Genomic DNA, 26,933 nt, shown 5'->3' with positions numbered 1-26,933 from the left:
AAGTCATTAAGTTGGTGGAAATGTGTTCCAGCAGCAATTAAAAAAATGAATATATTGTTCAACATTTAAAAAATATGTATAAGTAGATATGGGGTATGGTTCTCACCTAAGATGCAAAGGAAGGGTTAAATGTATGGACGTGGGGTCAAATAAAACTGGGCTTAAATTTCAGAATTTTAGCTATCTGATTTGTGCAAGTTCTCTGATCTCTCCGAATCTCAATTTCCAAGTCTGTCGTATGAGGTAATGCTGGCTCTTCTAACTGTTTTGTATGAGTGTATGTGTAGTAAACAATATAATACATATGAAGTTGAGCAAAAACACTAAAAATTCATTCTATTATTATTTCATATTTGTTATTCCACCTACCAGCTATGTGCTGTAAATTTAAATATTCACTCTTTTAAAAGAATGGTATATTTAAAATGTAACTTCACTTACTGCCTTCTCCTCTCTTTCTTATCTTGATTTTGGCCATATCAACCTCACTATGAATGAATTCTATTTTAGACCCAAGGAAGCTCTTTTAATAATTTATAGCACTCTCAACTCAATAGACTAAAGTGCCAGACTTCTCACACAAGGAGCACCTGACCCGTCAGACTCTACCTGAAGAAGGACATTTGTGGGTATTTGCCTTCAGTTTGGCACCATCAACCAGGAACAGAGTCAGAAAATACAATGAAACCATCAAAATGCATGAGCCACATAGACCTCGACTGGGGAGAAGAGGCTGGCTGGGTCATCTTTAGGGAGAAAAAGTTTTCTAAAGCATGTAGACATGGAGACCAGGTCCTAAAACTTTTACACTATGGAAATCTCATTTAAAAAATGTCCCCAAGTGCAATTCCTAAGGGCCAGGGATGATAATGTTTCCTCTTTGCAGGGGGAGAAGAGGACAAGCAGCAAGACTTTGGCTGCTTATGGTAAAAAAAAAAAAAAAAAAAAAAGATGTTGGGTCAACTTTATGAGATGGATTAATTGGCTGATTTATAATTTAAGAAACAGTATTGGGGCATCTGAGTGGCTCAGTCATTTAAGTGTCTGCCTTTGGCTCAGGTCATGTCCTGGGTCCGAGTTCAGCGTCAGGTTCTTTGCTCCAGGGCATATGCTTCTCCTTCTTCCTCTGTTGCTCCCCCTGCTTGTGCTCTCTAGCTCTCTCTCTCTCACTCTCTCTGTCTCTCAAATAATAGTAATAGTAATAATAATAATAATAATAATAATAAAACAGTATTGTAAGTACAGTATTTCAGGCCCTGTTAGACACTGCAGAAGAAGAAACAAAGATGAACAAGACACATGGCCTGAAATGAGGGGTTTTGGTTATTGTTGTTTTTCGTTTTTTTTTTTGTTTGTTTGTTTTATTTTGAAGAGAGTTTTTGATCTAGACAGTGGTTTTCAACTGGAGATGTCTTGTCCTCCAGGGGACATTCGGTAATGCCTGGAGACATTTTTGGTTGTGAAACATGTGGAGGGGCTGGAGAGGTGGAAGCTACTGCTGGCATCTAGTGGGTAGAGGCCAGAAATGCTGCTAAACATTTTACAAAACAGGGCAGCCCCCATAACAAAGAATTATCCAGTCCCAAATATCAATAGTGTTGGGACTGTGAAACTGTGGTATAAAATAAATCATGCACGATATGGGAAAGATAGCTCAGGCAGAAAATACTGGCTACTGAGACAGAGAACAGAATTTTTTATACCTTGAGACTAAAAAAGGTACAGAGGAGTCTCTTCGAAAACTTGGAAAAATAGCTGATAATGGAGAATGCCACCTGGATGTAGATAGGAAAGCAGATCAGACACAATTGCTGCTTGTAAATTATATCCCCGTGACGTGGCCATTGGTGGAGTTCTACTTGAAGTTCATACATTGAGTGAATTAAAATTGTGGACTATAGAACATCTTAGAGCTTCCTTCTTACAATTCTTTATTTTAGTCCCATTTTTCAGGCTTTATATAAACTCTTAGATTACAGTAGTATAAACTTACATATCCTCTGAAGTGAAAATCTGTAATATATTTTTTTTCCACCTTTTGTTTTTAACCCTAGGAAGCATTTCTAATAAAACTGGTCCCTGCCCTATGGACTGTGATCTCAATCTCTTAAAAGAAGACCATGAATTACACAAGAAGGTAAGATGAAAGCTGTAAATGTTGGCTTTGGAAAGACCATGAAAACAGCAGCCCCTGATTATTAACTATGATTTCTTAAAATATATTTACAGGTAGAAAGTAATTTGGTCTTCAAAGCAGGTTTTGAAGTGTGGGGCACGCTAAAGCAGCTGACGTTTGTGAAATCAGTAATGCCAATAAATTTTTATTACATCCGAATCAGACTTCTTTAAGCCATTGAAGACTTTAGTTAATTTAATCAGTGTACAAGACTCTTTCCAGCTTGGGGAGGGTGATTAGAAAATGTGCTGATCGTACTGTGTTTCATTTGGCATGATCACGGCTGTCATGAAATCTGTCCAGAAACTGTCTTGATAAATTTATATAAATGACATAGCCTGGCTTTTCAAATCTCGGTTAAATTAATTTTACCAGTATTACTGGACCCAGTTTTTAGATATTCAGCCTTTTGCAAAATCCATATCTATGTAGAGCAAGTGGCTTTGTGTTTTAAGTATTCAAAAATATTGGTCTGGCTGGAAGATTGAAGTGAAAGGATTGTCCTCCAATCCCTGCTTTTTCTCATACAAATTACTTGAATCATTAATTTTCCACTTTCCTGACTAAATCGATATAGGTTTATAGAACTAACTTTTTGAAAAGATTTTTTAAAGTTTATTTGAGAGAAAGAGGGAGAGACAGAGAGAGCGATAGCATGAGAAGGGGGGTGGGCAGAGAGAGAAACGGACTCCCTGATGAGCAGGGAGCCTATCATGGGGCTCAATCTCAGGACCCAGGACCAGGACCTGAGCCAAAGGCAGACACTTAACCAACTGAGCTACCCAGGCACCCCTAGAACCAATATTTTGCCTTACACTCAAGACAGACTTTCAAGTCAGTCTTGCTCTCATCTCTAAATAGCGGACCACCATCTACTCAAATAAATGACTAAATTTTTAATGTCTGCATGGCCACTACAGCATTCACAATTACTATGTTTCTATCACAGTTCATATTAAAAAAGGAAACTTAGGAATCAAAAGTTTAGTGAAATTTATATTGAGGACATTTGAGTTCAGTATTTACTGAGTGCTTGGATATGACTAGGTTCCGGGAAATGTTCTCAATCCTCTGCATTAAATAACTCATCTTGTTCTCACAGCCAACTAATGGGACAGACACTACCATTATCATCATTTTCCCTATTTTATAGGTGAGGCAAATAAGGCATGGGAGATGGAGTGAGTTAGCCAAGATAACGTCACTAATAAGTGCATAGCTGGGCTTTGAATCCAGACTGTTTCTAGACTCTATATTTGTATTCATCATGAATTAATACTTCAAAATGTTTGGGAGTTATTTTCTCTTTTAAGCTAGGTATACATGGTGTTCTACTTTTTGGATCGTATACTTGAATTTAAGGGCTAGGATAAGGAAATGAACAACTTGCTAGGAAGGGGGAAAGCTCATGACCTTTTTATACATATTACATATTAAATACCATTATGTATTATGTACTTTTTAAAAGGTTTATTTATTTATATCAGAGAGAGGGAGAAGGCCTGAGCAGGAGGAGAGGCTGAGAGAGAGGGAGAAAAATCCTCAAGCAGACTCCCACTGAGCACGAGTTCCTCGTGTGGCCCTCGATCTCACAACCCTGATATCATGACTTGAGCCAAAATTAAGGGTCAGAAGTTTAACTGACTGAGCCAGCCACCCCATGTATTACGTACTTTTATGTACACTCTTTGGAACACTGAAGAAAGGGTATGCACACAAGACTCCTGGGGTATTGTGGATCTAATATTAGTCTTCTAAGTCCTTTTCTGACTTTTCATACTAATTGTTGAATTTAAATTTGGGGATTAGAAGAAAAGCTTAAATAGATAATGGGAGAAAGAGTACAATTATCCAGAAAAGCTAATATTCTTCCCTATATTTTCTGGTTTTACAGGTTCAATGAAGGAATTCCTTTTCGCTTTATTTTTAATATTATATTTAATTAGGACCAGGACCAGGGATTAGAAGAAAAGCTTAAATAGATAATGGGAGAAAAGAGTACAATTATCCAGAAAAGTTAATATTCTTCCCTATATTTTCTGGTTTTACATGTTCAATGAAGGAATTCATTTTCGCTTTATTTTTAATATTATATTTCAAAAATTGTGAGTCAGTTGCTTGGGATATTATGCTCTTCCCTGCAGGTCAGCCACTTTGGGATGGTGTCTTAACTGAATTGCTTCAGGAAGAAGTTTGTTCTTGTTGGGATTATGCCTTAGTGAAGCCATGCTGTGACAGGAGAGGCAGACGCACACCCATCACCCAGAATCAAGTGACTGAGTGATGTGGACAAGGGCAGTTATTCCACCAACCAAACCTCAATCTAAGACCCCCGACTCCAACTTAAGTGTTTTCCTTTTTCTCTCACCTTGGCAAGCTTACTGGAGACTAATCTGGATTTTCCATTGATAAGAAAGAGCTAACCTAGGCAATTTCTAGGGTGGCTGTGGGCAAATGAGGTTAACATTCAACTTCACAAGGGATGCATCAGCTTTCCAAATAATACAGGACCAGAGAACAATCGAAATTTGTGGTTCCAAAAGGCCAGCAATGCTAGTTCTCCTCCAGAGCGCAGAAACAGAAGCCTGGGTGGGGAGTTGGTTCCTCAATGTAGGTGAATTCTCTTTAGGTAAATTCTAGGCAACCAGGGATATCTTGTTTCTCCGTGGGCATTGCTAATGGAAAGCTTGTCTTGAAAAATTCTCTGGTACACGTATCATATACAAATTCAAGAAAGAGGAGGAAGGATTCTTGCTGGATGGCCTCAGGATTTAGACTGGTTAAATTTGGAGCTATGATTTTTTTTTTTTTTTTGATGCTAATAACAGCATGGGTGGAATTGAACATGATGTCATGTTTGTTTGCTTTGATAATTCAGATGCACCTGGTGTTTGTTGTTATCTCTGGCTTGTAGTTCTGTGATCTTATGAACGCAAGCCTCTTAGCAGAGTGCATCCACCAAACCCTCCTTCTCTGCCTTCTTAAAAAAAAAAAAAAAAAAAAAAAAAAAAACGGTGCACCTCGTGGGGCAGGCATTAAAGCGTCCACCACTGCTCCCTTCTGATCTTCCCAGGGCAGTTCAAACGCATTTGTAATCCTTGGGATTCAGCCTTTTATTCACCATTTCCTTTCTCTAAGCCTCTCTCTTTTGATGAAACAATCCCCTGGGTCTTCGTCTGGCCAGATGGGCAGATGAACAGTGCTTCTTGGAGCTGCGCACAAAGACCTGTAAGGAGTTTGGGGAAAAAACACTGCTGCTAAGTGGAGATTCGTTGTTCTAATGCTTTTCCAATGCACCGGTGCCACTGGCCTGTGAACTTCAAGCTCCCTTTCTCTGCACAAAGACTTACCTTCTCATTGGTCCCGTCATAGACGCCCTTCTCCGTTAGCTGATTGGGCCATCAAAGGAATTCAAGGTAAAGGGCAAAACCTCTGAACAAGGAGATAGGGACCCTGGGTTTTGTTTCCTATCCTATAATGCAATTTAATGAGCTTATCATGTCATGAGTTGGACAACTTTGAGATTTGATATATATCTTCCTATAATATTTTCTACTTAACTGCTTCATTGTAATGCTGTAATAAAAGCCAAAAAAAGGATGTGAAGTGTTCCGTTGATCACCTGGGCTACATAGTGCACTGTGCCAGATACTAGTTATATCCTTAATATTCTAAAGCATTTTAAATGTTCTTCACCTCATGCCCAGAAGAATTTTATAGTTATTATCTCCATAGATTCTTGTCTCCACAAGAATTTCCACAAGATCTATGTAGGACAAATACTATCTCCATTTTTCAGGTTAAAAAGCTTAAACTCATGAACTTTAAATAGTCTAAGTTTCCAAAGAAGTGGGAAGACTTGAATGTGTATCTTCTGACCATCACTTGTCAACCCTTTTCACTACAACACTATGCATTTTAATTTTTCAAAATTCTTTAGAACACTCCTAGCTGTCATTTTGTGTTGTGTTTGAATGAATGCTTATTCATTGTTTTCTAAACAGTGTTGCATTTTTTAAAGATTTATTTACTTGAGAAAGAGAGAGAAAGAAAACACAAGCTGGGGAGAGGGGCAGAGGAAGAGGGAGAAGCAGATTTCACACTGAGCAGGAAACCAGTCTTGGGGATTGATCCTAGAACCCTAAGATCATGAGCTGAGCCAAAGGCAGACAGTTAGCCTACTGAGTGGCCCAGGTGCCTCATAAACACTGTTACATTTGAATGGCAATTCCCACAAACCAAATTTTTAGTACTTGAACTTGAAAATCATATTCTGAATTTTAGCAATTTATATTTCAACACTTGCTGTTGATTTCTGTGATAGATTAGGGTATGAGTAGCCATACATAAAATATATAAAATGTGATGTTCCAGAACAAATTTTGCACCACCAATTCTTAAAGCATAGATATTCATCTTTCTAAATACATTGCTTTTGGAATAATTTCTTTTTAGTGATGATGTTCTTTAGCTTCAGGGTACAGACAGGATCTATTTTCTGTCTTTCTAATCTTGATGATATCCTAGTTAAAGCATTATTTCTCAGGTAGAGATTCAGGATATAAATCTGTGGTTGGCAGACTGTTTCGATTCCTCTCTGTGAGGAGACACACACCTGGTGCTCACTTGGGAACGTCTCTGCACATACTTACCTTCTTTTTGGATTAAAACCTCTTATTTTTGTTCCTTTGGGGGGTGTCATTTCTTTAGACATAAACTAATTTTCATGACTTTCTGTCTTCTAAAACATTGATTTGAAAAAAATTTTTTTAGCACATTAACATAGATATTCTTTAAAGGAAATCCAAAGGTTCAAAAAATACTTGTCATTTTTAGAATTCATGGGTGTTTTTCTTTGTGATTTAACAACCAGAGGTAAAGCTCACTGTTGTTATTGCAATAGAAGTACTTAATGAAATGACCTCTACTAGGTATTTCTTGGAATTTCAATTGTGTGGTTATCACCATGTTGGCTAGATACAGAAAAATATATTATCATCCACTTCCACCAAATTAGGTTGAACAACCAGGATACATATTCACAGATTAACCAAAGAGAAAGCAATTTAATGGATTTTATCATGAAAAACCTATACTTCACCAAACAGGAACTTTGGTGGGTACACCAAATCTATGGTATGGTTCTTAGTGGTGCTTTCAGCTTTCTATCAAGAGAAAGTGAATAAAATGTCTAAGCAATTCATAATGACATTCCTTTAAATCTAAAATGTAAATAGTTACAAAACATCTTTTAAACAGTCTAGTAAGGTATGCAAATCAAATATATTTAATTAGGACACTTCAAAACACTCATATTTTTTAAAGTCTGTTGTCATTCTTTAACTTACTCAAGGAATGGAGTAATAAAAAATACTAACACTAAATAATCTTATTAAAAATACCATTATTGGGCACCTGGGTGGCTCATTTGGTTAAGTGACTGCCTTTGGCTCATGATCTTGGAGTCCCGGGATTGAGTCCCACATCAGGCTCCTTGCTTGGCAGGGAGTCAGCTTCTCCCACTGACCTCTATCCTCTCATGCTCTTTCTCTCTCATTCTCTCTCTCTCTCAATTAAATAAATAAAATCTTAAAAACAAATACCATTATTGACACAGAAGTTATAGAGGCTAAGAAAGATAAAGAAGACCACAATTATTTATTTGTTTGTTTATTTATTTATTTTAGAGGGATTGGTTTCTCCTTTTAAAAAAAATATTGAGGTATAATTGACATAGCATATTATAATTAGGTTCTGGTGACAACATAGTGATTTGACATTTGCTATGATCACCATAGCAAGTCTAGTCACCACTCACCATATGAAGTTGATACAACATTAGTAACTATATTCTGCATGCTCTACATTAATCCCTACGATTTAGTTATTTTATAACTGAAAGTTTATACTTTTTAATCCCTTCGTCTGTTTCACTCACCACCACCCCCACACTGGCAACCTACCAGTTCTCTGTATCTATGAGTCTGGGTTTTGTTTTGTTTTGTTGTTTGCTTTTTCCCTTTCTTTCTTTCTTTCTTTCTGTCTTTTTCTTTTTTTTTTTCCAAATCAATGCAGTATTTGTTTTTCTCTGTTTGATTTATTTCACTAAGCATAATACCATGAAGGTATTGTTGTTGCAAGTGGCAATGATTTCATTCTTTTTCATGGCTGAGTAATATTCTGTTATATTTATATATATGTTATATGTATGTGTAACTTCTTTATTCATTCATATATATATATAGGTGAATATAATATATAATATATAAAATATTCTGTTATATTTATATATGTCATATATGACCTCTTTATTCATTCATATATATAATAAATGTGAATGTAACATATAATATATTCTGTTATATATATATATATAACTTCTTTATTCATTCATCTTCTTTATTCATTGATCCATCAACAGATACTTAAGTTGTTTCCATATCTTTGCTATTGTAAATGATGCTACAGTGAACATAGGGATGTAGATATCTTTTCAAATTTAGTGTTTTTGTTTTCTTCAGATACATATCCAGTAGATGATTTGCTAGATTATATGATATTTATTTATTTATCTATTTATTTATTTATTTATTTATAGTGAGGTAGAGAGAGAGAGCAAGAGGTGGGGGCAGGGGCAGAAGGAGAGGGAGAGAGAGAGAGAGAGACTCTTAAGCAGTTTTCGCACTCAGTGTGGAGCCAGACACAGGGTTCTATCTCATAACCCTGAGATCATGACTTGAGCCAAACACAAGAGTCAGACACTTAACTGACCAAGCCATGCAGATTCCCCAAATAACTCTATTTTTAATTTTTTGAAGAAGCTTTATTTATTTATTTTTTTGTATAGTGACTGCAGCAGTTTACATTCCCAATAGTGCATGCGGATTTACCTTTTTTCACATACTGCCAATGCTTGTTTCTTGTTTTGTTTTGTTATTTGAAAATTATCATTCTGACAGGTATACGGCAAATCTCCTCGTGATGCATTTCCCTGTTGATGAATAATTTTGAGCATGTCTTCATGTCTGTCACCCATCTCTGTATATCTTCTTTGGAAAAATGTCTATTCAGATCTGCTGCCCATCTTTTAATTGAATTTGTGCTGTTGTTATTGATTTATATAGATTCTTTTTATATTTTGGATTTAATCCTTTATCAGATATATAATTTACTAATATCTTCTTCCATTTAGTAGGTTGCTTTTTCATTTTGTTAATTGTTTCCTTCTCTGTGCAGAAACATTTTTAGGTTAAGGTCGTGTCATTTATTTATTTTTTCTCTGTTTCCCTTGTTTTTGGAGTCAGATCAAAAAAAGAAAAAAAATTGCTAAGAACACTGTCAAGACACTATCGTCTATGTTTTTTCCAGGAGTTTTATGGTTTCAGATCTCCCTTTCAAGTCTTAAATCTACTTTCAGTTAATTTTTGCATGATATAGGAAAGTGGTCATGTTTCCATCTTCTGCATGTAGTTATTCAATAATTTCATTATTAAAGAGATCATTCTGTCCTCATCATATATTCTTGTCTCCTTTGTTGTAATTTAACTGACTACATATGTGTGCATTTACATCTGGGTTGTTTTGTTCTATTGATCCAAATGTCTGTTGTTATAGCAATACCATACTGTTTTACTTACTAAAGTTTGTAGTATACTTACTACAAGTATACTTACTACTTTACTTACTGAAGTTTGTAGTATACTTTAAAATCAGGGAGCATGATAACTTTGGCTTTGTTCTTTCTTCTCAAAATTGCTATAGATGTCTGGGGTCCTTTATGGTTATATGCAAATTTTAGAATTATTTGTTCTAGTTGTGTGAAAATGTCATTAGAATTTTAATAGGGATTGCACTGAATCTATAAACTTTGGGTAGTATGGACATTTTAACAATATTTGTTCTTCCAATGTAGGACCATGAAATATCTTTCCATTTATTTGTGTCATTTTTAATTTCTTTCATCAGTGTGTTATAGTTCATACTGTATACTCAGTATATAGAAGTGTCTCTCTCTCTCTCTTTTGATGTGTTCAGACATTCTGTCTTTTGATTGGAGAAGTTAGTCCATTTACATTCAAAGTAATTATTGATAGGTATGTATTTGGTCCCATTTTGTTAATTATTTTCTGGCTGTACTTGTAGTTCTTCTCTAGTCCTTTCTTCTCTTTCTCACTTCCTTTGTCATTTGATAACTTTCTGTAGTGTTAAGTTTAAATTCCTTTCTCATTTTCTTTTCTGTATTTATTGTAAGTTTTCACTTTGTTGTTATCAGGAAATTTACATATTTCACACTAAGTATATAACCCTCTATTTTGTTGATAGCAACCAAAATTTAAACATACTCCTGAACTCTACATTTTTATTGCCTCCCCCAACATTTTATGTTTTTCTTGTCACTTTTAATATAGTTTATGCAATTTCTTAATCAATTATTGTAATTTTAGTTCACTTTACTACTTCTGTCTTTTAATCTTCTTAGTTTTAGGAGTGATTAATCGCCTATCTTTACCATATATTTACCTTTTCTAGTGATATTTTTACTTCCACATATTTTCTTGTTGTTAATTAGTGCCATTTCTTTTCAGCTTAAAGGAGTCCCTTTGACATTCCTGACAAGGCCAATTTAGTAGTGATAAAGTACTTTAGCTTTTGATTATCTGAAAAACTCTTCATCACTTCTTCAAAACTGAATGATAATCTTTCTAGGTAGAGTATTCTTGGTTGGAAGTTTTTTCCATTGAGCACTTTGAATAGTCATGCCCTCCCTTCTAGTTTTCAAGGTTTTACTGAAAAAATATCCTGATAGTTTTATGGAGTTGCCCTTGTAAATATCAATTTTGTTTTCTCTTGCCATTTTTATGATTCTTTCTTTATCTTTAACTTTAGTATTTTAATTATAATGCGTCTTTGTGTGGTTCTCTTTGGGTCCATTTTATTTGGAAATTTTAGGATCCCTGGATCTGGGTGTTTGTTTCCGTCCCTTGCTTAGGGAAGTTTTCAGTCATTATTTCTTTACATAAGTTTTCTTCCCCTTTCTTTCTCTCTTCCACTTCTGGGACCCCTATGTTGTGAATGTTATTGTGCTTGATGTTGTCCAAGAGGTTCCTTAATTATACCAATTGTTAAAAATTATGTCTTTCTTATTGCTACACCATCTGTGTGAGTTCCATTGTTTCTTTTCCAGCTCCCTAACTCATTCTTCTAGTTCATCCAGTTTGCTTTTCAGTCCCTCTAGTGTATTTTTCACTTCAGTTCAGCATTCTTTTTCTCTGTGAGTTTTGCTTGGTACTTTCCTGTTTCCTCTCATTGTTGAAGTTCTCACTGTGTTCATCCATTTTTCAGAGTTCAGTGAGCATCTTTATGACTATTACTCTGAATTCTTTGTCAGATGGGTTACTTACATCTGCACCATTAAGGTCTTTCACTGTGGTTTTTGTCTTGTTCTTTTGTTTAGAACACATTTCTCTGTTTCAGTTTTTTGCTTGACTCTCTTTTTGTCCCTATGTATTGGGTGAACAGCTACCCCTCTCAGTCTTGAAGGAATGGCCTTGTGTAGGTGATGATCCTTCTCACTCAACCTTGCCTAAGCTCTTGGTTATTTCCAGGATATGGTTACCTCCAATAAATTGCCTGATTTATTTTGATATGTCCCTACTGTTGAGGGTATGCCAGGACCTGTACGTGAGATAATCTCATTTAGTACTTCTTCTTGGGCTAATTGGAAGCCAGACCCTCAGGCAACAGCTTTAAAAATATGTAAGTATATATAGTACTGTGGGGCTTCAGTCATAATCTCTGCTGGCCTCCAGACCAGGAGATATGGAGGTGTTCCTTGGATAGCAGTTGCATAACATCAGGGCCCCAGACAACTGTAGAACTCTGTTTTGGAATTCTTATCAAGCTGTAGTGAGGCTAAGCTGGTGGGCAAGGGTGGTGTCTCCATGTTTATTTTACCTGAAGGTGCCTCCTTATCCTCTATGTGTGGGAAACCTAAAGCTTATCCTCCAAGCTGAAACTCCAGGCTAACCAAATAGGCTTTTTCACAGGAAGACCTGGGTGGTGGTTCAGTCTGCTGTCTGTACAATGCCCTGGTGATGGTGGCCACACAAGAATAAATAGTAGTTTAAATTAATGGCTGTCATAATTGGATTTTGTTCTTAAGGTAATCAAATCAGTCAATTTCATATTAAAAGAAATAGCCTTGGGGAACCTGGTTGTCTCAGTCAGTTAAGTGTAGCATTCTTGGTTTTGGTTTAAGTCATGATCCCGGGACTGTGGGATTTGAGCCCTGCATCAGGCTCTGTACTTAGTGCAGAGTCTGCTTGTCCTTGTCCTTTTCTCTCTGCTCCTCCCCTGCTCTCTCTATCTTTCTCTCAATTAAGTAAGTAAGTAAGTAAATAAATAAGTAAGTAAGTAAAAAGGGGGAGGAAAAAAAAAGAAGTAGCCTTGTTGACTTTACTAGAGATTTGATGACAGATCTTTTTCACTTAAGTTTCATTCTGTTTCTCCTGGTTACTGCAACCTCTGAATTCAAAGCAACATTTTGCAATTGCAAAATGGTAGACCCTGAAGTCGTGCTAAAACTTGTATGAGCTAGTATCAAAGAATGTCAGGTAACTGTCCTCTTACAAATGATAATTAAATACATTTTGAGAAGAGTATAAAGAAAAACAAAACAGGAAAAGTTTAAATAAAAGTGTTAGTTATTACTAATAAATGAAGCATAACTAATATTTATGTTAGTTATGCCTACTTTCTTTTTTTCCATAAGCTACTGATTTTCAAACGAATTTTTACTGGCAACATTTTGCAATAAAATCTTACAAAAGACCCTAATATATAAATCAATGGAAGTTGAACTGCTTTGGTGAATAAGGAAGGAAGAGCCCAAAGAGGTTAACTGCTCCTATTCCCTACTCATCATCATCATGGGGATCCTAAGAATCCTTGGTTAAATGATAGGACTCAGTTTCTCCAATGAGACAATGTGTTTGCTAGATCCATCATCATGGGTCACATGGTTCACTGTTTACTAAATTAGCTCCCGCAGACATTGTATGGTTCTGAGTTTAAATATGTTGTTGAAAGTCACAAGCTATGGAACTAAGAAGCTGTTCGTGGCAAGGCTAGAATGAAGTTGCCTGCTGAAGCAGAGAGCAGAGAAGGAGAAAGACTGAGTCCTAGTGGCCTTTGTTTCCTCAGCTACTTCCCTCCTTCTCCATAGGCTGATTGTTCAAATTTCTTTCAAATTCCTTTTTGCTGAAAGCAGTTTATAATGCATTTTCTTTACTTGCAACCAGTAGTTCTGTCAATACAAATACCATGACCTTGTTTTTTTTTTCTTTTTTTTTTTAAATTCCAACATTTATAGAGGCTATTCCATGTGAAATAATGCAAAATTGAACATGACGGTCTGCCAGTAGAGACATGTTGATTCATGAGAGAACGTGGAATGTAAAACGATCATTTCAATACAAGAACCATGGCTAGCTATGCTTTTAGATGATCAATGATTCTACAAGTCATTCTGGAGAAAATGTCACTGAAACCAGGTAAACCTTTTATCTGATATCTGCTAAAATACTTTATTTTTTTGTTTCCTTAATTTCTTGGATAAGGGAGAAAGTCTGATCGATCACTCAGTGAAGGAAAAATCAGCTGCTTGGAGAACTACAGAAATTGAGGATTATGCGGAGGATTTATCTTACTTGGAGGAACTGGAGAAGCACAGATTTTCAGTTTGGTAAGTAACAGCCTGTCTTTCTATCTTCACATTTAAATTCATTGGATTAAACAAATCCTTATTCATCATATTCTTTTATTATTCATTTACTCATCAACTATTGATTGCATGTCTATTACAGGCTTTATGATATGTACCCTGACTTGGGAAAGCTCATAGTCCAATAAAGTATATGGATGCTTAAAAACATCAATGTGATATGATAGTGATATTTTAAAAAATGCACAAAGTGCTACACACACAGAGAAGTTGATGGCCAAGTTTCCTTGAGAATAGAGAAATGTTCTCATAAAAAGTTTGAGCCAAATCTTGGGGAGAGGAATGCTGTGGAAAAGTGGTGACAGTTTATTGTGGGCAGCATCTGGAGTTGGAATTGGGAGGGTGGCTGGGGTGGAAATGTGCTGTAAACCTTGGTTCTCTTAAGATTCAAGCAGATGATAGTTATTGCTCTCTTTACCTGCTGGTATATATACAGGTGTATCTGTCTCTGCAATTATATACATATAATAAATATTTTAAAAATGCATAAAAGAGTGAGAAATGGAGCCTCTTAGAAGTAATGATTATAAGATTGTGCCATGGTGGAATTCATCAAGGATGGGGAAATGAATACCAGTAAGTGACAGTGTGACACATGGAGTAGCCCAGGAAAGAAGAGACCAGGGAGCTATATTCAAAGTCATCCATTCCACACCACTGCCTCCCTGCCTACCTCAAGATCCTTGCCCTGAATGGTTTCCCCAATGAGCAATTACTTACCTTGTGACTTCGTCCCAAACATGTTCTCTTATTTATTCTTCCATACCGGAACCACCACTGGGAAGAGATAGTATCAGCTTAAATTTCATTTATCCAGTCACAGTTTTAATAAGTTCTACTGGCTTTAGTTAAATTTCAAAGTTTAAATATTTTTCACCAATGCTTTCCTGAAGCAACTGAAATGGGGCTCCAGGCTAACTAATGAGTTAGGCTCTGAATCAAGAGATGGAAGCCTGTGCTTCAGAAACATCATGTAGGAATGGGAGCCAAGAAGCCCAGAAGATGAAAAATATGCATACTTCTTCTAGAAAGAAAAATAATATACAAGAAATGCTCTAAGTCTAGACTAGGGATTGGGAAGTACAGGTCCCAAGAAAATTCTGTTCTCCATCTGTTTTTTGTAAAAAAACAAAAACAAAAACAAACAAACAAACAAACAAAAAACTGGAACTGAAGCTTAGCAGTTTGGTTACATATTGTCTTTGACTGTTTTTCTGTACAATAACAGAATAGAGCAGTTGAACCATAAAGTCTAGAATATTTACTATCTAGCTCTTTACCAAAAAAGTTTTTCATTCTTGCTCTACACTGACATAGATATTTCTCTGTTGTTCACTCATGACATACACACAATTTTTAAGACATTTTTATGGTTGGGATGCCTGGGTGGCTCAGTTGGTTAAGCTCCTGATTCTGGCTTGAGTCATGATCTTGGGGTCTGGGGATCAAGCCCTGCATTGGGCTCAGCAGGAAGTTTACTTTCCCTGGTCGTGCTCTCTTTCTCTGTCTCAAATGGGTAAATCAAATCTTTCTATAAAAAAAAAAGGTATTTTGGGGTGCCTCGGTGGCTCAGTGGGTTAAGCCTCTGCCTTCGGCTCAGGTCATGATCTCAGGGTCCTGGGATCAAGCCCCACATCAGACTCTCTGCTTAGGAGGGAGCCTGCTTCCCCCTCTCTCTGTCTCTGATTGCCTCTCTGCCTACTTGTGATCTCTGTCTGTCAAATAAACAAACAAAATCTTTTTTAAAAAAAGGTATTTTTATGCTTACTGCTTTTATCAGGTTGGGGCTCCTTATGTGTTTTGTTTATCTATTACTGCATAATGAATCTCTGAAGACTGAATGTCTTGAAATACCAACCATTTGATTTGTTCACAGTTCTGTCGGTTGAGAACTCAGGCAAGGACACATCATGGAAGGTTGTCTCTGCTCCACCATGTTCTGGGGTTTTAGCAAGGTGGCTCCAGTGGTTAGGGTCTGGTTTGAATACTTCTGTTGGGACCATGTGTCTGGGATCTTGGTTCCTGCTCTCACTGCAGTCCCCATTTTCCACATGGGTCTCTCTCTGCTGATGTTTGGGCTTCTTATCGGCACGGTGCCTGGGGTCCAAGTAGCATCTTTCCAAGCACAGAAGGTAGAAAGTACGGATATCTCAAGGTCAAGCCTTCAAAGTTATATGGCGACTCCCACTGTATTCTATTGGTCAAAGCAAGCCACAGGGTCAGGCAAAGGAGGAATAGATTCTGCTTCTTGATGTGAGAGCAGAAAGGCAGCATTACAAAACAGCATGCTGGGTTGGAAGATATCATGTGGCCATCTTTGGAAGCATAACCTACCATGTTTTGCTTTATTCATTTCTGTGTACACAGCTCCTAGCATAGGGCTTAGCAAATATTTGTTGAACAAAACAAACAAATTAATAGAAATGAAAGGATGTAGGTGTTACGGATAAACCTGAGGATGGGTTCCAGTTTTGCCACTGCTTGTAACTATAAGCAATTTACTTACCCTTTTGGGAGCTATTTTATCCTGTATGAAACTGGGATAATAATACCTGTTCTTGAATACCGTGGTTCTTGTGGAAGTTGAAAGATTATATATAACAATCTAACATGTAGATTTTTCATAAAGGCAGTTAATATTATTAACATTAATAATAATAAAATGTGAAGAAAATGTCTTTTCCAAAGGTTAAGATTGAGACCAAAGGTCACACTGACAAGATTTCTCATTTCTCACATCTGTCTTTCTTTCTGGCCTTCATACACACTGAGCTCTTTATCACATCAGGGACCTCACAGTTGATGTTTCCTGTGTCTGGAATGTTCTCTTCATTCGTAGTAGTATAGTTAGTGGTGAACACTGCAAGCCCCAGCATCAACTTTTCCTCCTGAGAGAGGGCTTTCCTGACTACCCTACAGAAAGAGGTACCCACCCCTCCTCTAATGATTTACTTCCTTATCACTTTGTTTTCTTCTTTAAAGTACTCATACCAGGGCACCTGGGTGGCCCAGTGGGTTAAGCCTCTGCCTTTGGCTCAGGTCATGATCTCAGGGTCCTGGGATCGAGTCCCTCATCGGGCTCCCTGCTCAGCAGGTAGTCTGTTCCCCACCCCCCCACCTGCCTTTCTGCCTACTTGTGATCTCTCTCTGTCAAATAAATAAATAGCATCTTTTTAAAAAATTTAAAAAGGACTCATCACAGCTTAAATTAATCTTTTAGAGTTATTTCATTTATTTATGATTTATGATTAATGTCTTTTTCACTAAATGGAAGCTGTAGTCAGGAAAGAACCTCTCTTACCTGGTCTCTAGGCCCTGGTTCTAGAATGCCTGGCTTATAGCAGGCAATCAGTAAATATTTACTGAATGAGGGAAGAAAAGGATAAATGAGTGATCTGTCAGCTTCTCCCTCTCTCCCACCACCCTTCGTTGTCTTACCTATTTATTTACTTTCAGTCTCTCCCTTCTTTGAAATCACTACCATTAAAAAAGAAAGAAGTAATATGGGATAATTAACCACTATGAACATTTCTTTTTAAACCAGGATTGAGGATATGGGGGCTGCCGACACTTCTATAAACTTGTGTTTTAACCGGTCTGAGATACAATCTGAACAATTTCCTTGATGTTTTATTAGAGCTGGTAAATCATTTATTGGGGCAGCCTTTACCTAAATCCTCTCCAAATTCCCATAAAATGCATTTAACACAGAATACTGTACGACCCAGCTTCAAAGATATATGTGACATTGTGGGAGAAGTATTTGCTTCAGTGTAGCAAGTTTGAATGTATGCATTTTCTTTCTCTATTTCCTATATGACCTAACTCACTGCATTTCTATCTTTCCCCTGTGCCTCACTGTAACATGCCGATTTGGGTAAATTTGATAGATTGCTAAGGCTTCAGTCAATCACAGCTTCCAATGTTTTAAAAAAATGTATAGGACCTTTAGCTAGTCAAATGTAAGTTTATTTTGTTTGAAACTGTCAATATATTTTTTTAAAGTTTCCAAAATGTTAAACTGTTAAATTTTCTCAACCAGATACATGCTGGTGTGATGGGATGACTATCGTTTGCTTATATTTTGAGATAACATGATCTATCCAATGTATCCCTCCACACTTTTGTAATAAAAGATTTATTTCCAGCATCAATCATTTGGATGCACAGTGGTTGGTTCTGTTCTATGCTCCCATAACACCCTGCACATTTTCTTTGTGCCCCTTGGCCCACGGTGAGGTGTTCCATAGTCCCTTTCTTTCATTAGACTGGACACTTAATAAATTTCACAGGGTAGAAATTAAGTCTCATGTTCTTTCTGGTCTGACCACAATGATTGATAAATTATAAATACTTTAATAAATATTTATTGAATTAATACATGAAAAATAAGAGGAAATAAGAATATTGGCATCCCTGGGGCACGTGGGTGGCTCAGCTGGTTAAGTGTCAGAATCTTGGTTTTGGCTCAGGCCATGATCTCAGGGTGGTGAGACTGAGTTGCAAGTCTGGCTCTATGCTCAGTTCAGGGAGTCTGCTTGAGATTCTCTCCTTCTCTCTCTGCCCCTACCCCTCTCCCTTGAGCATAAGAGCTCTCAAGTGTGCACTTTCTGTCTCTCTCCTTCTCTCTAAAATAAATAAACCAGTCTTTCAAAAAAGAAAGAAAGAAATGATGTTAGAAGTTACAAGTACAATTGAGGCTGTGTTGGGATACAATTATATGCACCCATGAGAACATGCATTCCTGTTCAGTTCAAAAAATATATTGTCCACTAGGAGCTTTATTTTTCACTTCATTTCAATTAATTAATTTTTTAATTTATTGATTTATTTTGAGAGAGAGGGAGAGAGAGATAGCATGAATGGGGAAAAGAGGCAGAGGGAGAGAAAGAAACTTAAGCAGGTTCCACACCCAGTGCAGAGCCCAAGATAGGGCTCAATCTCAGGGCCCGGAGATCATGACCTGAGCCAACATCAAGAATCTCAAGGGGGCTTAAATGACCAAGCCCCACAGGGACCCCTGGGAACTTTTTTTGAAATTTATTTTCCTATGAGGGAAAAGATTTCAATGAGAAAGTTTACAATGTCCATTCAGTTAATTACATAAATGACCACTCATTTGCCTGTGTAGACAGAGCAGTGGAATCTCATTGCCTATGGAGTGAACCAGATTTCCCTGGGTCCTAATGTAGTACCTTAATCTCGGCATAGTGACTTCTTCACAGAAGTAAACCAGATTATGTATTAAATTCCCCTGGAAGTTAGTGCTAACGACTGCTTCAAGGCAGTGGCTGAAAGAAGTTAACATAGTTTTCAGAGGTACCTGACTCCCAGCTGGGGAGAAGGTTCCGTAACAAGACAATCTAAAAATGTTTCCATTACTATTCAAATACAACTAGGTGGGTAAGCGACCAGAGAATCACATACTTTTAGAGCAGGAAGGGGGCTTGGGGATTATTTAGTTCAGCCCTGTCTGTTTATACAAGTATAAAGTTGAGACCTAGAGACGTTAAGTGACTTGCCTTAGGTCATGCAGCTCGTAAGTAATGGAAATGGGACTAGAACCCACTTCCTTTCCATCTTAATCCAGTCCCAATTGTAAAAAGTAAATTCTCCCTAGGACTCTGCCAGTTGTTTTATAGTTTCCTGTTTTTATCAATGGCAAGGTGCTGTGATAGTCATCAGTACTTTGAATAGAAAGTGCTAATTCCTGGGAAAATACATATAATGGATTAATGTCAGTTTTCTTCTGCCATGGGGGGTTGGGGAGAGGGCAGATACATCCGTGTGTGTAAAAAGCACACGGGGCTCTGGCCACACAGGGTGTTCTCAGCCAGTTGTTTATGTGGCAGACCTGAGTTTGTGGCTTAGGGAAGGTATGAGTTAACGGTAAACATCACAACAGGAAAGTTATTCTTTAATAAAAGTGATACACTTCCCCTTTTTATAACACACATGTGATTTGACGTTGAAATAAAATGCAGATGCTACTTTGATTGGCGTATTCCCTATTGTGCTTTTCCAAAACACCTTCACATATGGTCTGCCTCATTCCTGAGAAATGACTTGTTGTTTATGTCATACAAACAGAACAGATTGATTTTACAGTGAGTAAGGAGGATGATGAATTGTACGTTGGAGAGAAATCCTTGTCTCGGCAATCTAAACACTTGAAAATAAATGTTGCCTTTTGGAAAAGGCTCTTATGATACACCCATGGTCCCTGCCTTTCCTGCCCCCTTTCTGGGGTTCAATGGATACACACATGCAGTGTCAGCAGATAGAAAAGGTAGTTACAATAACCTCAAGATATAATTGTTCTTTTCACCATTTAAACATACCTGGGAGACCTAACAAGTCAAGAAATGGCAGCGTTGTCCCAAACAACCAGCTCCAAACATCTATTTTCAGTGTTGTATCTGTCCTATGACCAGAATAAAACATTTTGCATCTTGGGAAGAGAGTAGTAGTATTTCTTTATCAGACAAGTCCATTGTAAATATGACATTTTTACCAGAAGCTTCCTTAGAGGTCTCCAACTTTTATCCCATCAGGATTATCCTGCACAAGACACTGAAAGTGATGTTATGTGCTCACTCCTCTGACAAGAGGTTAGCCACATCCATTTTTGCAGAATTTTACAGTTTATAAAGCCCTTAATCTTATTCCTGTATTTTTTTTAATATAGTGATAAAAACAGCCTTGTGAGATAATATTATGCACCCCACTTTACGAATTATATAAGGGCAAGTCCAAGAAGCTCAGGAGGTTTCCTTACCAACAATCAACCAGCTAGCTGGTCTGGATGCTTTCCTATCCTGTTCTCTTTCCACTATGGCCTCTTCTCTGGCATGTTTCTACTATAGTACTTCCTGACTAGCCTCCACGTCACATGCGGATTTTGCTCTGTGTATTTTGTAGCTTTTACTGTTTTAAGTTATACCTTACTGGTGTGTCCCCCGGAGGTGGGTAAATGGGAGGTGAAGATAAAATGCTGTGGAGAAGGGGGTTACTAAGTAAGTCAGTTCTAGAATGACCCAGCATAGCCAATCCCTGTGGAGGTACATTCCTGATAGTAATTTATCAACAATCCACATACAATTAGGTACTTTTTGACTGATGTCTTCATCTTACGAGGTATGGCTAAAGCATGACCGTCTATTCCTACCCAGAAGGAACAAATCTTACTGGCTAAGAATATAGATTCTGGAGCCATAATACCTAAACTCAAGGAAATCAGTCTTATAAATTAGGCTGAGCAAGATTGAGCAAATCTTGACATGTTTCTCAAACTTTTTGTACCTCAGTTTCTGTGAAAATAGTTACATTTTCTCTGCTATCTCAAAGTAGCTCTTTCTATGAAAGCTTTTGTAAGTTGAAATGGAGCAAATCGAAAATGCAAATGCCATTAGTTTATATGAACACATCTTTAAGCATTCCCAAAAGCCGAAAATTACCTCTTTTAGGCTTTTCTGATACCTTCAGACACATCTTGCTAACGGATGCACAAAATAAATTGAGATGAAGCACAGATGCTCACCGCCCCAGTTCAAAGCTATGGTGGCTTGAGGATGAGATGCTGAGTGTAGCTCCTGGGGAAAGAGCTTGGTGGTACCATCCTTGCTGCTCTGGGAAGGCCTTGCCTCCACTAATGGCTCCCTGCAAAACAAATGCTGAATGCTATTTTCAATTTTCCCTTTTTTCATGAAAGTAAAAATACTCTTAGGATTTCTTTTGGTTTGCAAAAACAGGACCTAACGTAGGTCTTTAGTAAATGCAAAGTAGCATAACTTGAACTTTCAAATAGCAGGTGATACCTGAGTCTGTAAGATAGAGGATTTGCTTTATTTTAGTGACTTCAAATACATATGTAAAACAAACAAACGACCAAAACAAAATGGGACAGTGTAAATGCTCGGAGAACATAGTAAATGCTCAATAAATGTTAGCTGCTGTTACTGAGGTTCCCTTCTCTCTTCTACCCTTATGCTTTCCAACCTGTATTTAAACTATTCAAATAATGACCTGTGTAGGGAAATGAAATATTTTCTAGCAACTAAAGGACCTGCAATGGGAAAACAAAATGTTCAGGGTAGAAAAAAGATACCAGAGGAGTAAACATAATGTTTGTTTTCTATTGCTGCATCACGAATGACTCAAACTTAGCAGCTTAAAATAATACTTTTCTTTCTTTCTTCTTCTTCTTCTTCTTCTTCTTTTTTTTAACCCCACAAATTCTGTGAATCAGGAATTTAGGCATAGCTTTGTCCTCAACCAAATATCTTATGAAGCCGTACTGAAGATGTTAGCTGGGCTGCATTTTCATCTGGAGGTTTAAGAGGGGAATAATTCTCTTCATGTTCATTCAGATTGTTGCACAACTTATTTCTATGTGGCTGTATGAGGACAGCCTTGACTTTTTAGGGACCACAGTTCCTAGAGGAGGCCTGTAGGCCCATGCAGTGGGGACTTCTAAACCCACAAGGGGAGTCTTTCATTTCAAGAAAACTCTTAAGGCTTTTACCTGATTAAATCAAGACCTCCCAGGATAAATAGGTTTGATTAACTCAAATCACCTACTTGAGATCTAATTACTTCTGCAAAATCCTCCACCTTTGTCATTTTCTATTGGCCAGAAGCAAGGATTTGGTGACTTCTGCACTTTAGGAGAGGACTGTACAGAGCATGAACACCAACAGGCCAGAATTGTGGTGGCCTGCTCACGATGTTCTCATCTGTCTGTGCATATAGGAAGATGATAGGATGGGCTGTGGCTCTTTGTAGTACTGGGCAACTGTTTCTCTACTAGCATTCCAATGAAGAACTACATATGGAAGATTCCAGTCCAGTATGCCTTTTAGTAGATAGCTGTGTCTACTTCTTTCCTAAGTATGGTCCTGATGCTGAGAAGACCCACACTCAGGTCCACGGGTGGTTCCCAGCAGCCCACTCGGCTGAATATGCTCCCTTCTTCCTTTCAGAAGACTTTTTGTTTCTTTATGCCTTGATACTGGGCACTGAGCCATCCTGTCCCCCTCGGGCCCATCTTCTGCCTGTACCCATAATTTCATCTATAGATTGGTTTTAGTTGTATTTTTATGAATAGTGTTTTCTTTTGATTTTATGTTTCATGTCTACTTTTTATAGTGCTGTTGGTGCTCAATTAACTCATTGTAAAGGATAAAGACTGCTCACTAACAGAATTTCTCCTTGTTCCTTTAAATATATATATACATAAGAAACTTCCATAAATGGTCTTATTTCCTGGACTCCATAGTTCACTAGATTCCTAGAATGATAAGAAATACCATATCACCTTTTTCTTTATCTACATCTACCTAAGTAAAATTGCAAAACAAAATTTACTTACCATCAACATCTTCTAGAATACTTTAAGGCTTTGTCCTTTCTAACTTCCCTTCATATAAAAGCAGAGTTATGTGTTGTGGGGGGCACTGTTGGTTGCCACCAGCAGCCAGTCCTCTTGCCTATCTTTCTAACTGGTAATCCTGCCTCCAAAGACTGAAATGGTGGACATTTGCCCAATCTGTCATGCATTCTGGGTGGTGATGGACCCACTTCTAGCCACTGAGAGGTAAGAAGCTTGCAGCTTGGGCTTCCTTCCATTGGACAGAGAAGTGAGTAAGAAAGGGAACCCCTTTTTACCACACTCTCATTTCTTCCCACTGGGGCTGTTGCTGTGTGGCTGTGATGCTAGAAGTCTCTGGAGACATTTCACAGCAGGAAGAAGAAAATGGGAAAGAAACCAACCTCGCACCCTGTTATTTTGAGCCATTGCTTATGACCTTCTTTTACCTGTCGCAAGGTTTTTGCATGAGGCAATTAAAGGCAGTTAATGCTCAATACTCTTGGATGAACATTCTGTTGTTCATAGCTGAAAGCAATCTTACTGAGACAATGACTCTGAATGTGGTTCTGATACACTGAGGAGCAGGTGTTCTTTCTTTCACTTACTATTTATCAGGTTTACATGGTGCCCTAAATTGTGGACACATAGTATTAGAATCCTTTCCTATTGCCTGAGATCCACCAAAGCATACTGTGTAACTAGTTGCTTTTTAGCTTAGTACAATTTGGAAAATGGGCACAGCATGGTGCAGGAGAGTCTTCTCCATGGTTACCACATCGATTCAGTTGGGAAAGTGGAGAATGAGGTGAGTAGAATTAATTTACCCAACTATCTGGAAATCTAACATGACATCAGTGATAATATTTAAATATCTAGGAGTTCTGAATTATAAGTCAGTCCAAATTCAAGCTGCTTGATTTAAATGATGGAAGGACAAAGCTGGGCATGAAGCAATGCAGGCATTTATTTGATGCAAAAACTCAAATGACCAGTAAAATAGATAATGTTCTGTTGTAATCATTTGCAAGCAGCATCAAGAAAGCAATTGAGTAGGTGTATTTTGAGTTCAGGCATTGTAAATTCTCTCACTCTCATATACTTTATGTCTTCTTTAATAAACTGGAGAATTACGGGCCAGCTTCATTGGTGACGGTAGGTGGTCATTCATTTCACAATCCACTAATTTTCATGATTATTCAGTATTTTATGTTACCTAAACTGCTTTGGACTTTGTCTCACTCAAATTGTAATATGGCAATAGCTTATATGATTTCAGAATCATTAATTCAATTGGTGTTCTTAGTATACAGGAGTTATAACTCTTACCTCTCCCAAAATGAACAAGATCTCAAAGGTCCTAAATATGCTGATGGCATATAAAATGTTTGAAATATATATCAGTAGTCTGTTGACCTAGTGTGTCTTGTTGAAAAATATGCAGGGTCCAGGGAAAATTCCTAGGAAGGAAAAAATTGATACTGATTATGTCTAATTTTACCTTAAAGACAGAAATATGTATCTACCTGAAACTTATTTCTACCTTAACAACTGAATTCTAACATAACATGGAACAAATAATGATAATAAACAGGTTATTTAATATTTTTAAGGTTTTTGTTTGTTTCTCTTTGTATGATGTTTTCCAGGGATTTTGCAGGCATGTATTATAAGGACTCCTAATTCTATATTCTATCTCTTTGCTTCATCTTTCTGTTGTAGCCCTCCCTACCTAAAATTTGATGTTTGTTGATAGCTTTCTGCTGAATTGTCGTAAAATATATGCTAATACTTACAGGGATGGACCACTTACTGTATTATAAGGCCATTCAATTAATTTTGGACATTTTGACATGTCCAAAATTACTAATATTGAGTAAATTCCATGTCCCTATATTTTAAATTATTAGTACCAGATTGATTCATTAAGACCCCAAATGAAAACCCAATCTACTTATTGCTCTGTTTATTTATCTTCTATCATCTATCTATCATCCATCCATCTATCTATCTATCATCATCTATCTATCTATTTCTCTTTGCATCTCTCTATCTCAGGATTTAAAGATTTGTTAGATATAATTTAGATCAATTATTTTTCAGGTTATCACATTTTGGTTCAATATCCCTCCCCATCTTCTTAGCTAGTCACCCCTGATAGTGATGAGAAACTTACCACTAAGTGAATAAAGCTCTGCATAACTGCTTTGGAACAGCTCAAGGATGGGTATAGATGTAGTTTATATCTCTTAGGAGTGCAAAGAACAAGCAGAGTATACACTTCTCATTCATGGACTAAACAATTATCATGGCTTAGTCTACTTGTGGATTTGGTAGACACTACTCTGCTCTCTGATACTTAGCTCTCTTCTTCTAGGTACATGGAAGACTACATTCTCTGGTTTTCCTGTAGTTGAGCAAGTTCCTTTGAATTATTCTGGCAAACAAGTTAGGAGCAGAAAGGGTGTAGGTCCTTCTTGTGCAAAGCACTGAATTGTTAGTGTGCGTTCCGATCCCTCCTCTGTCCTGCATGGTGGTGGGAGAGGGGCCCTTGTGTGGAGATGACAGGATGAACAGATCAAAAAAGCTTGGACCACAGAGTTTTCATATGGAAGAAAACCAGACTGAAGCATCCTCCTGTAGCAAAACTTTCATGAATGAGAAATAAACTTGGCTGTCTTAAGACATGGAGATACGGAAGCTGCTACCACAGTCTGAGGTAGTCTACGTGAATAATGCAGTGGGCAACTCTAAAGGTCTGCATCCACTAGAAACATAAATATATATATTTTTAAATTAATTAAATTTAATTTTTTTCAGTGTTCCAAAATTCATTGTTTATGTGTCATATCCAGTGCTCCATGCAATATGTACCCTCCACAATACTCACTACCAGGCTCACCTCAACCCCCACCTCCCTCCCCTCTAAAACCCTCAATTTGTCTCTCAGAATCCACAGTCTCTCATTGTTTGTCTCCCCCTCCAATTTCCCCCAACTGCCTTCTCCTCTCCATCTCCGCATGTCCTCCCTATTATTCCTTATGCTCCACAAGTAAGTGAAACCATATGATACTTGACTCTCTCTGCTTGACTTATTTCATCAGTGTAATCTCTTCCAGTCTCATCCATGTTGATATAAAAGATGGGTATTCATCATTTCTGATGGAGGCACAATACTCCATTGTATAAATGGACCATATCTTCTTTATCCATCTTCTTTATCCATATCTTCTTTACCCCAAGAGGGCGTCTTGGTTCTTTCCACAGTTTGGTGACTGTGGCCATTGCTGTTATGAACATAGGGGTAAAGGTGGCCCTTCGTTTCACTACATACATATCTTTGGGGTAAATACCAAGTAGTGCAATTACAGGGTCATAGGATAGCTCTATTTTTAGTTTCTTAAGGAATCTCCACACTGTTTTCCAAAGTGGCTGCACCAACTTGCAATCCCACCAACAGTGTAAGAGGGTTCCCCTTTCTCCACATCCTCTCCAACACATGTTGTTTACTCTCTTGTTGATTTTGGCCATTCTAACTGGTGTAAAGTGGTGTCTCAATGTGGTTTTGATTTGAGCCTCCTTGATGGCTAATGATGATGAACATTTTT

The 26,933-nt window shown here is 37.4% G+C and overlaps 1 protein-coding gene across 1 annotated transcript in view; it reads left to right on the top strand.

Annotated features, from left to right (window-relative positions):
- OFCC1 (orofacial cleft 1 candidate 1) overlaps positions 1 to 26,933 on the top strand; it is a gene marked incomplete at its 5' end in the record, with an annotated part of 303,058 nt that overhangs the window by 143,622 nt on the left and 132,503 nt on the right. The window contains 2 exons of the mRNA XM_032341375.1: positions 2,055 to 2,137; positions 13,795 to 13,919. Of these exons, the coding sequence (XP_032197266.1) occupies positions 2,055 to 2,137; positions 13,795 to 13,919 (208 nt within the window). The remainder of the gene's footprint in view (positions 1 to 2,054; positions 2,138 to 13,794; positions 13,920 to 26,933) is intronic.

The sequence above is a fragment of the Mustela erminea genome, chromosome 4 (assembly GCF_009829155.1).
Source record: "Mustela erminea isolate mMusErm1 chromosome 4, mMusErm1.Pri, whole genome shotgun sequence".
Lineage (NCBI taxonomy): Eukaryota > Metazoa > Chordata > Mammalia > Carnivora > Mustelidae > Mustela > Mustela erminea.
This window is presented reverse-complemented; position numbering and strand designations above follow the sequence as displayed.